The 15,248-nt window shown below is 29.3% G+C and overlaps 1 protein-coding gene and 1 long non-coding RNA gene across 2 annotated transcripts; one reads left to right on the forward strand and one right to left on the reverse strand.

Annotated features, from left to right (window-relative positions):
• Positions 1-1,308: 1,308 nt before the first annotated feature.
• On the reverse strand, positions 1,309-2,217 carry LOC116404001. Its single transcript, XR_004216940.1, has 2 exons — positions 2,122-2,217; positions 1,309-1,922 (listed from the first exon to the last, which is right to left on the reverse strand). It is a non-coding gene; the product is annotated as an uncharacterized LOC116404001 (long non-coding RNA).
• Positions 2,218-11,653: 9,436 nt separating this feature from the next.
• On the forward strand, positions 11,654-14,864 carry LOC101205552. Its single transcript, XM_004134990.3, has 5 exons — positions 11,654-11,931; positions 13,236-13,308; positions 13,784-13,971; positions 14,056-14,125; positions 14,468-14,864. Exons 1-5 carry the CDS (start codon positions 11,833-11,835, stop codon positions 14,620-14,622), a joined length of 585 nt encoding a protein of 194 aa, XP_004135038.1. The 5' UTR covers positions 11,654-11,832; the 3' UTR covers positions 14,623-14,864.
• Positions 14,865-15,248: the final 384 nt, after the last annotated feature.

Consider the following 15,248-nt stretch of genomic DNA (forward strand, 5'->3'; position numbering starts at 1 on the left):
TGTAAAGAAGAAAGGACTTTTGGTCTTATTTTTTATGCCCTTAAATTGAAGAAGGAAGAAGGATTTTTATGATTCTTTTAACATTATTTTATGTCCTTCAATTGATGATAAGAATACTTGTTCTTATTTTGTCTCGTTCAACTCTACTAAATAAATACTTTTATGTTATTTTTTCCAAAAGACGAGGTTTAGATACATAAGAGATAAGAGATGATCATGAGTGAAGATAACTATTTTTATTGGTATGAGATATTGATATTTTGATTTGAAACAAATAACAAAGTATGATTGTCAATGTCCAAAGTAGACAATATTGGATTATTGTAGATAATTGTGAAGAGTTCTTTTGAACGATTTTAAGTTTTGTAATTTTTTATAGAAGTATTTGAAATTATAAGCTTTCCTTACAAGAAAAAGAAAAAGAACTTGAGTGTTACTAGCTCGGATAGCACCCAATTGAAACTTGACACGTGGTATTTTGAATATTTTCTAAAAAAATCTTTGTGGGTAAAGAAAGAAAATTGTGGCATTGATTTTAGATAAATGAGTTTTGTAATTGAGTTTGAGTTTTTCTTCTTTGACTTTCTTTGGCGTTAGATTTTAGATAAACGACTTTCCTAATTCCTTTCGTTGAGATTTATTTGTTTGCTTATTTAAGATTTGAATTAATAAATTAATAAAAGTGGCCTATCAACAAACAAATTCATACCCCACACAAAAAATAAAAAGAAAATTAAGTTCATGTGCACGTGAAAAAGAAAAAACAACTCGTTTTTTTAATTAACGAAGTGGAGTTGTATCGAGAAGGATCAACTGACATCAATGCGTGCTATCTACTAATATTTTTTAACACAAATTTATAACGCAGACAAAAATAATATGATACTCATTTTGTATTTGAGAATTTTCCTATGAAAAGTACGTCGAGTTGAGTAGGAAAATTGAGTAACGTATAGTGAAAAATGTTCTATTGATTGAGTTTTGTTTAATTCTCTCTTCCTCTTCGATCCTCAATTCCCTTTGCCGTTATGTTTTAAGTATAAATAGTTAAACTTAGATAAAGCTAGGTAATATTAACATTTACGATGAGTTTGAGTTTTTTTTATAAAAAAAAAACTTTTTCCTATGTGTTTAATGAATTATTAAACATATGCACCGTTATCTGAAAAATAATTACTAATTTTGATAAATAGGTAGTTCTTATTTTTATCGGTATATATATAGATCGAAATGGTAAATGAACAAAAATGCACTACTATTAACAATCTAGTGTAACAAAAATAGAATTCAAACACATACTCAAGCAAATTCAACTTAACGCATGACCAAAATACAATATAACGACGTTCTTAGTATCACAATTTTTAGGGGGATTCAATCAATCTATAAGGCTAGCTTTACGGTCACGCTAATACACTTATGCGAGTTTATCAAAATCGACCGAATGTGTGCAATAATCCAAACTCATACTTTTACAAAACCCCAAATAACTCCAGCTTAATCACTATAGTTTACCACAAATTTTACATATATATATATTCAATCAAATCAAACAAAAGCATCCCAATATTGGGATAATTATTTTTATCAAAAACATCGAACAACTTATTAATTTCCACACCACCTAATATTGAATATATTGTTTTTGGATCGATATGTATTATTGTTCTTCATATATCAAATAAGTCCACACAAGTATGCAACTGATATGGAAACTGCAGCTGCTATCAACTCCATGCAGTTTTGATCGTGAATTCCTGCGGCACCGTTACCTCTGCCGCCGCCGCCGCCGCCTCTTCCTCCTCCGCGGGTAATTGCTATATGTGTTGGGATCCCGTTTGTATAACCATGTCGACCCTCTACATTGTATCTTCTACCATATTGTTTTTCCATATGCTCACTTTCTTGGTGATTACTGTTGTCTGCAGTACACACATATAGGTTAATGATCGAGCTATTAGACACTTAGATTGTCTCTAAAGTCCAAAATATATCAAGAAATTGTTACCCAGAACAAAAAATAGTAACCCTACGATATAATTAGGCAAATTTGACATGACATTCTAAGGTGGAAAATTCGAATCTTTCGAAAGAAAAAAAGGAGAGAATAAAGAAAATGACCGGTTAGGAAGAGTTGTTTGAAAGCAGATGAAAAAGGCAGCATAGATGAATAGATCAGAATCAAAATCAATGCAATCTTTCTTCTTCCCATTTTCTTCTCTCTATTGTTCACTATTTGTTAATTAGTTGAACTAATTTATAGTGAAAATAATGAAGAATTTTTGGTCTATCTTATGTGTCCTTCTTTCAATTGACTAATAATAATAATTAAAAAAATTGATAAATTTTACTATGGTTGGTAAATAATTTTAATATTTTGCTATTTTTTACGTGTTTCTAATAATAAAAATATATTTTATTTTTATTATATCACGTGCTATTAAATTGAAAGAAGAATTTTACACTTCATTTTATGTCCTTAATTATTGAAGTGGTTTAGCACATGTCGCAACAATTTTAAAAAATTGTAAATAGGAATAGTTGCAAATTTAGTAATTAGATTTAAAATAATCAAGTATATAACAATATTTTAAAAAATTTACAAATATAGCAAAATTTATCAAATTTTATCAATGATAAAAGTCTATCACCAATAGACCATGTTGTAAATATTGATCTATTACTGATAGATCATACGAGTATATCAACAATACAAGTCTATCAGCGATAGTTTTGCTATATTTATAATTTTTTTTAAAAATGTTGTTACATCCTTAATTATTATTCACAAAAAGACCATCAATTACAATTAATCTTGTAAATATGGTCTATATTTTGTAGATAAACTCTGGTGTGATTTACTAGTGATATACCACAAATAATATGATCAATTAATTACTAATAGATCGATTACGAGAGTTTATCAGTCATGTAATAACTATTATTAATAGATTTTGCTACATAATTTATAAATTTTTAAAAATGTTACTATGATTATTATAGGTTACGACTATTTCCTATACGTTATTTTCTTTAATTAATTCGAGTACCATTTAGAATAAGACTATAAAGAGTTATTATTTATTTGTTTGTTTTTATTTATTTCAGTATGTCCTTCCCATCAACCCAAATTGTTAGCTATCCTTTGAGTTTTTCTTCATTGACTAATTGATTTCAATAATCAAGTTTCGTAATTCGTTTATCCACCTATATATATATATATATATATATATATATATAATCATTTGTTTGATTATTAAATTTATGAGTCAAATTCTCTACCAACGAACGAGTCCATATATAATACAAAGAAAAAGAAAAAACCCTTTGTTGTCATATTGGATGAGAACAAAAATAATAACAAGTCATCCTCTCTTGTCATGTCACGAGAAGTCAAGTATTACGTCGAAGTATGCATCTCTCCCCTCCTTAATTTTCATTCTCACCATGTATGACGTTAAACAATGGAGTAACGAGGCATAAATATAAATGAAAAATAATATTTAGATGCATCTTAGACTATATCTTCGTGCATCCCATCAAATTGTCAATGACTAATTTTTTTATGAAATATTTTAATTATATGTTTGATGTGAGTGGAGAGAAATGAATATATAAAGATGGGTGCATCTCGAGATGTATCCAAAATATTAGAGACTCAAATTTGTAATATTATCCATTTAATAAGTTTTCGATTTCAATTATGGTTTAGAAATACTTTTTTTTTTATGACTTATAATGCACAATGTGAAGTCTATTTAGAAGTTGTATGAATTATATATATGTATATTGATGCTTACATTATTATCTTAGACGTAGGTAGGAAAATTTAAAAGTCAATGCTTACATTATTATTGATGCATAGTCGCGTGTTTATTTGTGGATATGGATATCGTGTGAGCTATTATCGGTCGTGTATTTAGTATTCTACCATGGTTGGTTGGATGGATGTCGCTATTGTGGCAGGTACTAAATGTACTCGAGCTTGTTTTGCCACGTGATTTTTCTTGATCGTTTGCGAGCTATTATTATCTCGACCGTATATTTAGGCGCTCTGCTATGGCCGGTCTCATATGGTACTGGTTTGTTGGCAAATACTTGCGATTTATCGTAATATGTGATAGTGACGTTTAAATTATTAATTCATTATCGATTCCTTATTTAAACAGTTGTTAGAGTATGTTTACGAGCTTTAATTTAATTCTAAAAGAAAGAGAGAAAAACAGTTTCAATGTATATACTTTAAGTTTTATATATATTGCAGCATGGGGTGGTTAGAAGTAGTGATTGTAACATTATGGCATGTATTTGAGAGATCTCTTAGTGGACTGTAATTCCTTTGTAACTAAATTCCTTGTTTGGATATAAACTCTTATTGAGACTCTAGACTAGCTTTGATGAGTGTGTGTGAGATGCACTCAATGCGATTATGAGTATGAAGATTATAATTAAGTATAGAATTATCTTTTAAACTCTTTTATCGCTTTCTCTACCTTCAATGTCAAACCACTCACTTTCTCTCTCATTCCTCTCTAGTTTTCCCATTCACCATCGGTATATACCCACAAACAAACTCTAATTTACAGTGTTAAAATAATTTAATTTTGATTAATGAATTCATTTTAAAACAAAAACATGAAAATCAAATCTAAAATATAAACAAACCTCTGCTCCTTCATTGTCCGCCATTAACTCATCTTCTTCTAAATTCCTCTTAGCTTTTGATCCTAATATATTATTGAAGAGATGTCTTGTTTGATGATACATTTTTTTGCAAAACCCCCATTAAATAAACTAATGAATTCTTAACCCTACCTGTTCAATTTTTTCTAAATTTCTCCCTTCGTATATTCCTCACCAATTTCCTAATTTTCTCAACCCATCTCCTCCTCTCCATTTTCTCTTCTTTTTTTTTTTCCATCCAAACACAATTTTTCTCTTGACAATCTGAAATACCAATTCAAAATAAACATATCTATAACCACAAACTTCATCTATTTAATAATATATCAAAAACTACCGAGGGAGATTGACCAAACACACATGTGACAAAACTGCTCGCAACTTGAATAATAATGTGATATATTCACAAAATTTCTTCTACACGGTAGGATTATATAATAAATGTAAAACGCATAAATAATTATGTGAATAAACACAAAAAGCGTAAATAAATTTTATTATCTCGTTGTTGAAAATAATGATGGAAGAAGCACCCAACGACACATAAGGTAGAACCTTTGTATAAAGAAAACAAATTGAATGAAGAAAATGAAAGGGAATTTAGATTTTCCTTTCTGAAATGTTAATTAATCAAATCATTTATAGTTGATCCCACCATTTTCCAGCTGTCAACTTTAAATTCATGGTCAATTATCAAGCGCCTAGTTTGGACTTGATTTTACTGCAATACAAACACATAAAAAATCAAAATAACTCACACAAGAAAACAAAAAAAGATTAAAAGAAAAAAAGTTGGAAGAAATAAACAATTAAATTTTCGTTAAATTTGACACATGAGTTTTCCTTCTAAATTTTGACACATGAAATTTTTGCCTCGCAACTAAAACTGACCACACACAATAAAATTAACTATTGTCTTGATATAACAAAAAAAAAAAAAACATTTCTCCAGAGACTGAAGACAATACCAAGAACTTCATTTTTCATGCAATCTTTATCACATATAGGATCACACAATTCGTTAGCAACGCCTTTTGTCATGCATTCTTTTTGCACGTTTCTACACATGATTTGTATTGAGGCTCTAGATTGGATATTTCGTCAAACAAAATATTAGATTTCCTCTCAATCTCAGCATCCCTTTCAGCGGTCATGTGTGCCTTAGAGAATTGCAGTGATCCCACCACAACAATGGACATAAAGAAAACAATCGTAATGGTTTTTGCCATTTTTAGTTTTATCTTTTAGTAATTAAGCCTACTTTTTTCCCTTATGGCTTTATCGTATGAGAAAACGAGGGAAGACCATTTTATACAATTTTCGTTGTTAAATTTAGATCATTGAGCGAAAAGTAGGTTTTTATCTCTCTATAAATATTTGTAACAAGTGGTGAATATTTGTTTGTTCTCTAAAAACCAGTTTTTGTTCCTTAATTAACACGTGAATAGAGGAAGAAAGGGTAACGATAGCAAATAAAATGTCGGTGTTGACTAAATATGGTGTCTCAATTTAAAGGAGATCAATCAAAATAATGAAAACATATGTAGCTTAGATCGAGTGTGTAAACTCAAAGGTAAGGTTGACATTAATTTTATGGTTTCACGAACAAATAATTGATGTGGATAAATTAGCTTTACCAAAAATAAAATTATACTAATTATTTCGAAGTAGTCTTAATTATGTTGTAAAAAAACAGAAAAGAAAGAAAGAAAGAAAAAACGTGGTTTAATAGAGAGTGCAACGAGTCAATTATATAGAATTTAAACACACAAAAATAATCATAAACATACCTCAAACCCCCTATGTATTGAAGGCATTAATATGATTTAAATTTGACACAAAATAAAATACAAAAAAGTATCATTCCACTTCTCAGCACTTCAAACACTCAACACACATACACACATATAGGCTGCAACATATAATTATTAACACAAAAACCCACAAACATTGTTTTATTTAAAAAGATAACTTTGGTTTTCAAGGAGCGACACCATGAAGCTTAGTTTATATCGGTCCCAATACAATGGACATCAATAATCGTGGCTTCTTTCGGTTTGAAGTCAATGAGTTTTAAGCAAATTTGGCAAATTAACTTGGATTTAAATTTTATAGCGATATCAAATTCTTTTAGAATATCATCCCCTAAAATCATGACTAACATAAATTCAATATTTTCAAATTATTTATAGTCATCAATATTTATTTTATGAGTTGAATTGAAAAGTTGCGTTGAAATATCTCCAAATTTTGAATTTGAATTATATTCATCCCTAAAATCGTGCATTTAACATAATAACAACTTGAAATTAAGATTTTTATGGGACGTTTTTTTTTAATTACATTAATATTTAATTTTATTTTCATTTGGCAGGATATTTCTGGGTTTGCCTACGACTTTCTTTTACGGTTGAGTTGCTTTTTTTTACTGTTATCATTTAGCGTTATGTGTCATGGCACTACAACGTGTGAAGACTACGTTCGATGGTAGATGGATTGGATCTTTCCAATATATTGACTACCGCGTGGTTGATGTAAATGCTCCATGTTCATCTTCGTATTAAGAATTTATACAATGCATTCAAGGTAGACTTTTCCCATCTTCAGATCTTTCTGTATATCGGTTGACTCTTTATTTAGTACGGATGCAACAATTCAAACCTTAGCTTGTTCGAATTGTCGAAGAAAATGACCTGTATTGGCTTAAATATGTTGGTTTTTTCGAATTTTTCCAATAATGATTTAGTGGTTGTCGCCACATGCCCGAGATGACGCGGAGCGACCGATGTCCTCAAAAGAGTTGAGTTCCATGACATCAAAATAAAGTAAACAATTTTTAAAAAATGGTCTGCGAAAAATAGAGATGAGTTCGGGAGTCATTTGTGTGTGGGCAAGGTATTAGCACCTCACAACACCCATTTGGAAAACGGTGGGCAAATTTCAAATCTCGAATTGAAAATAATTTTTTATTTATTTTAAAACTAATGTCTTATTTTACCCCTCGTTACTTCAATATTTAAGCAATGATCTCATAAAATAAGTGGAATAATATTCCCTTAATTAGTCGATATATTGAAGGAAATTTCTCACCTTAAGAAAATGAAAAAATTTTACAATTTCTCAAAGTCTATCATGGGCTAGTTTTCGAATAAAGATTTTTAAAAAATATTGATTAAATCCATTTTTTCTTGAAATCAAATTTCGGACTCCCAAAGATATTGATCCCTCACCTTAAGAATTCTAGGAAATCGGACTCCCAAATTTCCTAGATTCCATCATAGTATTTTTCTTTTAGCGAAATAAAAGTGTGTTGCTAAAAAAATTGATTAGGATGACTTATGAAGTATAAATTTATATTTTAAACTTTTTTAAAAGAAAATTAAAAAGGATAGTTTCAAAGTAAAAATTTATAAACGGCTAAAGAACAAAACTTAGGAAAAGATTCAAAATTAGGTCAATAGGAAATAATGCGCAATGAAATCAAATGTATTATACAAGGAATTAAGCAAGTAAGATAAGATTTTGTTTTGTAAAAAAATATTGGGAATCAAATCTTGGACTCCCAAAGAAACGATTCCCTCACCTCAATAATTTAGAAATAACGAACTCCCAGATATTTTTAATTGCGTCGTCGAATTTTTTTTAGAATGGTAAAATGTAAAGATAAATATGATGTAAGAAAAAAAAAATTAACTGATATAAAATACCGTCGCAATATTGGAAAGCATAAAAATCATCACCAACCAAAAAAAGGATAGAAGAAAGAAAGGAAAGTTTTTTAAAAAAAATTAAAAATAATAGTTTCAAAGTAAAAATTTATTAAAACTGTCAAGTATAACAAAAACTGCAGGAGTCAAGTAAGGTTGTTTTTGTAGTAGTGTTGATTGATGAATTGGGATGTATTGGATATTAGATGAATCTACACATAATTGCAATAGAGACGAAAACTTCGACTATGATTATAAACTCAACATAATTATTATGACGGTTTCCACAATTGCGGTGTTTTCCACGACGACGTGAAGAAGCTCCTGCTCCATACATTGGGATGATGCCCCTAACTCCTGATTTTCGATGTTCAACAACTGTTAAACTTATATTGTTGTAGCTTGATCTCTCATTTAGTCGTTGTTGTTTAGAATCTGAAAAATATATACACACGTAAGGCTATTGTATCAATATTAATTTCTATGAATCACAAGTTATAAAGATTTGGTTTTGGTAATTAATTTCTGTTCTTTTTATTTCTGATGTTTATGAAATTTACATTTATTTTTTCTTTACAACTAGTATTTGTTCGTTCGTAAACAAAATCAGATTTTGTTTTTATTTTTTAAAATTATTCCTAAGAAGTTAGCATTGGAACAAGAAAATGATTAATGAAAGTAGTTAATTAATTAACCAACGTAAAGACAATAAGTTTTTTTTCTTCTTGTTATTTATTTATCATGGTTAGATATCGAGTAACACGAAACACTCGTAGATCGATTCTACGATATAAGTAATTAAGTGGTATATACAAATGTTCAACTTTAATTTTAAAAATAAAATTTTAAACAATAATTATAAAAATACTTAAAAACTAATCTTATAATTTAATCGAAGATCAACGGAAGCGTAAGATACGTATATTTAATAATCGAAAAAGAAGAAGAGGAAGAGAGTGGAGAATAATTGACCTATGGTGAAGAGTTGTTTCAAAGCAAAGGAAGAAGCCACCATATATGAATAAAGAATAATCAAAATGATCAAAACCATTTCTCTTCCTCTTCTTCCCATTTTTCTCTCTGTTATCACTCTGATGTGTTAATGAAACTAATTAATGCAAACACTGTTATGAGAAATGGGAATTTATGTGGATATATATATATATATCTGTGTGTAGAATAGAATAAATAAAATATCTTTTTTTTTTGTTACTTATTCAATTTCATTTAAGAATTTTTAAACGTGTAATTTTAGTTTTATTATAATTTAATAAATATTTTATTTATTTAATAAAATTTATCAGTGAAAGGAAATTGCTAGGGATAGAAAAAAAAATGATTTTTTTTTTAATTTATTGCGATGAATTTTGCTATATTTTGTTATTCCCGTAAGTGTTTGTTTTTTTAAATAAATATTTACATGATGTAATTTTTTATAAAGAGAATTACCAAAAACAACAAATTTGATAATATATTTGCAACAAATAACAAAATTTTTATATTCTATTAATTATAGAGATTAATGATTATTAATATATTTCTATCAATGACACTGATAGACAGCGATAAAAGATAAAAGAAGTTTATCAATGTAACAATAAATATATTCAAAACAGAACAAATTCTTAAGCATAAAGATAAAAAAAAAGATAATTTACCTTTAATTAAAATATGAAATGTTTCAATTTTCTTCATTGTTTTAAACATGTTGTTGCCTTTTGTTTTTATTTTAACAAATTATCATCATCATTTGGTTATTATAAAAAAACGTTTATTTACAAAGATTCTCGCTTTTGGTTAATTTCAGTTAATGTGTTTTGCTTTCGGCTGATACTCTAATAAACTACCATTGTTTGGTTCATTATGAAATTCGGTACAAAATTAAGTTTTACACAAAAAAAAAAATCAATCATCAAAATCGTAAAAAATAAAAAAAAAATCAGATTCTATCAATAGACATACTGATAAAAGTTTATCAATGACTATTATTGATAGAATTCAATGTTTTGTTATAGCTGATAAATATGTCAATTTCTTTTGCTACTTTTGAAAATGTTCTTATGCTTTAATGACTTTTTTTATATGTATATTTGTGAGTGTTGGGACAGATGATAGTTGTTAACACACAATAGTTAATGTAAAATATGAGAAGGTTTAAGTAAATTTACAACAATTCATGATATATATTGACTTCAACGATCAATGAATAATCGGCTTTGAAATGATTTTAACTATGTATTTTTTAGATGAAATAAATAATAATTAAAGTATTTTTAAGCTTATTTTTCTATTATAAAAAAATGGGTGAGAATTTGAACCACAACCCTTCATACATACAAATATCAGTTAAGGTGAGATGTTATCGATTCGAGTCAACTAATCTCCAACTAATTTCATCCACAAAATATGTTCACTTTGAGTACGAGTTTTAATAAAAATGATAGTTCGTGCTGTTCATCATGTATGAATGATATTGAGATTTACGAAATTGAAAATACTTCATTTTTAATCTTCTATTAACTAAGAATCACGTATGTATTCCTATAATTCATTTGTACATTTGACAATTGAAAAGGCTTATACACGTGTGTGAATTGATGCATGAATGATTATAATTCATTTGTACATTTGACAATTGAAGAGGCTTATACACGTGTGTGAATTGATGCATGAATGATGATAAGTAACTTTAATAAAATGATCTAAATTGATTTTATTAATACAAATCATCGTCACGATTTTAATATATAGATATAACTACAAAATTATCAAAAGTTGAGAGATGTCGGGACTGTTTTCAAATAAAGCAAAATGTAAAAAAGTAAGTTATTTACGAAGGAAAATTATCAAAATTGACAAAATATTTACAACATATAAATAAAATTTCAGATTCTATCAATAATAGATATTGATAGATATTGACATACTTAAGTGACAGTGATAAAAATGTATCCGTTTCTATTCCAAATTTTTGATATCTTATAAATATTTTAATTTATTTGGTTATTTTTAAAAATGTTTTATTTATAAATATATCAAAACATCATTTATACGTACCGATAAACATAAATAAATTACTATCACCTATGGGAAAGATGTCTTATTATCTTCCACTGATATACTATGAATTTTTGCTATATTTATAAATATTTTCAAGACGTTTAAAACAAAATACAAAATATTTGAGGTATAATTTTAATATAATTTTAAATTTTTTATATGAAAAAAAAAATGAAAATGGGTAGGAAAAAGAAAAAGGAAGCAGTGGCAGAAATTGCTTTGGATGAGTATGTGGATCACAAAACTCTGTTAACACTGAATAATGAGAAGCCATTCCATTCGCCATTGTTGTCAGCTTCCTTACACCAACGATTCACCTCTAATCTTCACTACCTATCATAATTCTCTACCCTAAATTCCCATCTCCTCCATTCTGTTTCAGATGGCAATGATTCTCAAAGGAGGACGTGGAATTGGAGTTTCAACTGCTACTTACTTCCCCCACAATCCTAAACCTTCTCCACTTTTCTCCCTTCACATGGTATGTTTTCTCATGCCCATTCCGATTCCGTGTTGCTCTTCTCAATTTGTTCTTGTTTTGATTCTCTTCTGAATAGACCTTCAATTTTAGTTATACCCTTTTGGAATTTCGTATTCTTTTTTACAGCACAGTTCTTAAGGAACTCGTGGTTGATTTTGATTCGTTATGTTCTTCCGATTGTGACTAGCTGTGTGATGTTTGAGTTATACGAGAGAAAAGAGGAAAATGAAGCTTAAAAACTGTCATGTTAGGTAGTTTTGGTTTGCAAAACTAGATGCCAGATTAAAGTAGTTAGCAGAAGAGAAAATTAGTATTGGGACTTCGAAATAATCTGTACTTGAACTACTTCAAGGATTGATATGTTATATTATTATTGATCACCCAAGCTTAAACTGATTGAGTTACGATAAATTTAGTTAATAAATCCATATTCATAATATTTCCTGTCACTTGTGGGATTGGAAATTAGCACATGGTGAAACAAATAGTTATCAATATTAATGGCAGAAGAAACAACTTCATAAGTGTTTGAACTTAGAATATATAGCTAACCCAAAAATTAAAGTTGAGGGATTGTGGTAAAAACAAATTAATTATCAATGATTCTTGCCGGCGTTTGGCTATTTCTTTGCTCTCCTGTTTCAATTGGGAGCAGAGTGATAAACAAGAGAGAGAGCAGGGGAGGAGAGATTCAGTTATGTATAGAGAGTTCAAAATGGGCTCATAAGATAAAGAAGACGATAGCCATACCCTCAACTCACTGTACTAGATAGAATCATGAAGGTAATATGATCCTATAGGTATGATTAGATTAATTAGTATTTAGATCATGAATATTACAATATAAATATAGAAAAGAGAATTCAAATCCAAGATATGAGGCACTTATAAGTTAATAACTACTTTACTCAAGCAGTGATATGATATAGGTAGTTGTGGCAAAGGACATCAGAATGGTTTAGCCATAATTTGTACCTTAGCTATTTTTTTCTTTGAATTGTTTCTAGAAATATAAGCTTTTCTTCCGTTCATTATCTTGTTGTATTTCTTCCATCCATGATCTTGTTGTAGCCTGTATTTGTTAGCATAGCAAAATCTAATAAAACAGTGGAGTGATATATCACCTAGCTTTTGTGATTATAGTTGGAATCTATCATCTCTGTTCGGCATTACAGATAGCATCCTGCTCTTCATTATATATACGTACGTATATATGTATATGTATATATAGGCATGTATTATGTACGTATAAATGTATAAATGTTAACAAAAGGAGTAGATGTAACTTAAGTTGACTTGTGCAGATGGTACATAAGCTTGCAGCTGAACGCAAAGTCATATGCTGCTCTACCTTGCAGGAATCATCTACTCCTACAGGTTAGGTGCTCGCGGAGACATATAGACACTATACAAACATGGATACACGTTATTTTTAAGAAGTCTAGAACTCCGACACAGCAAGAGCGTGTGTATTAAAATTACATATCATTTTTATATCAAAAGGGGATTCAACATCAACAAGTTTATGCATTTATATGGTAAAAAAAGAGTTTGCTTAGACTTAACGAGTGCTTAGTATGTTTGTAATAAACGTTGGACTTGTATTTAATTAGCCCAATGTGCTAAAAGGTATCCTGTCTAATAAGTGTTGGAGTGATCAAGTCTCCGACATGTGTCGGACAAAGATGCTAGCCAAACTAGAGTGTCTTGCTTCTCAGGTGACTATAATATTTTTACTATCTTTTCTCTTCCAAACGAAAAGGGTCAGGCTTTGGTTCATTTGTTTCTTTCTGCTGTGTTTATTCATACTCAGTTTATGGCATCTGCTGAAATAGAAGTCTTTTTCTATCAGTTGCTGCCGAACCAAAGGAGATAAAGACAGTTCCAAAGGAAGCTCCAGCAAAGGCCAAACCGCCAGCAAAAGCCCCAGTGAAGCCACTGCCTGAGTTGATGGACGAAGAAGTCATACCTTCATTGAAAGCAATTCTTGAAGCACAAGCCGATGTCTCCGATGTTGCATTATCATTCCAAGACGACAGAGTTAGTTTCTCTCATCCTCAATTCTCTTTCACTGATCACAAACCCATAGCTTTTGTCTCACTGAATTTGAATTGACCACGGCAGTTGGATGGCTCGTTCTTGAAAAATGGAGTTCCTTACTCATTTTGGGCTTTCTTCCCCAATGGCCTCACAGGTACATAGATTCTTAGATAATGTAAATTACAATAAGTACCCCAACTACTCATATCCTTTCAAAAGTTATCATATTATCATTGACTTTTCATATAGTTTTTGAAAACTGCTTTTGGACCTGAAACAGTGTAGCGGTAACTTCGAATAGAAATTAGGACTTGAACACCACCATATCTATTCTAGGTTATGATTCCCATCTTAAATTCCAACGGATTTCTATTCTAAGTGGTAGTTTTTCAATCTTAACGAAAGGTTAGGGGTAATATTACAACTTTTAAAATAACATGGAAAAAAATATCTAAGCTCCATATTTGGGACTCTTCAATGGTTGGATTACGAACAGGTCCAAAAGGGTTTTCACTATCTTCATATGGCAATGGAGGAAGCTCTGTTGAGCCCTTTTTGGTCGATGAGAAGAAAGTTTCGGGAAAGCTTATAGTTTTCTGGATTGAGAAGCGTTTGGCTGCACAAGGAATTATTCCAGTCTGGAAGGACTAATCAACAAAATTATTCTTTTTTTTTCCTTTTCTTTTTAATTTTTTTTGGTAGGGGCTTATTTGCAAATGATGTATAGCATAATTCTCCATTCTATTGCAATTTGCTCCTTCAACAATGTTAGCCCATCCTATGTAATATTACAACTTTTTAGTCCCAGAAGATAAATCTCTCTTTTTATACTATTAGGAGCTTAATGTGAATCCTTACCAAAAAGAATGTAAATTCCATAAAATTTTCAATTACCTCGTCGTCTTGGATGATTAGTACAAATTTGATCGATTTGGTGATACATCGGTTTGTTTTTAGTTTTTAAAATTTATGTGTGGTGTATCTTTTGAACGGTAAAATTTGTACAAAATCTCAGTGATCAATCTCAATCAACATGAATTGTGAAATATTGTTTGAACGGTTGTTTAAAAAATGATGCTAGTTTTGTAAAATGAAAATCCAACCATATCAAATGATAGAAAAATTATTTTAAATGATAAAAGCTTTTAAAAATATTTACAAATATAGTCAAATATCACTGTCTATATGCATTAGACATAATAGTAATATAATTTGTAAATATTTTGATTTATTTTGCTAACCTAAATGATTAGACTCATTCTAGGAACCGGCTAAAT

This window comes from Cucumis sativus, chromosome 5, assembly GCF_000004075.3.
Source record: "Cucumis sativus cultivar 9930 chromosome 5, Cucumber_9930_V3, whole genome shotgun sequence".
Classification (NCBI taxonomy): domain Eukaryota; kingdom Viridiplantae; phylum Streptophyta; class Magnoliopsida; order Cucurbitales; family Cucurbitaceae; genus Cucumis; species Cucumis sativus.

Excerpts from the sequence above, each read along its gene's own strand:
- LOC101205552 (XM_004134990.3), top strand. The coding sequence starts at position 11,833 with ATGGCAATGATTCTCAAAGGAGGACGTGGAATTGGAGTTTCAACTGCT. Across the intron at positions 13,309-13,783 it reads GGAATCATCTACTCCTACAG|TTGCTGCCGAACCAAAGGAG; the intron begins GTTAGGTGCTCG and ends TTTTTCTATCAG. Across the intron at positions 13,972-14,055 it reads TATCATTCCAAGACGACAGA|TTGGATGGCTCGTTCTTGAA; the intron begins GTTAGTTTCTCT and ends TGACCACGGCAG.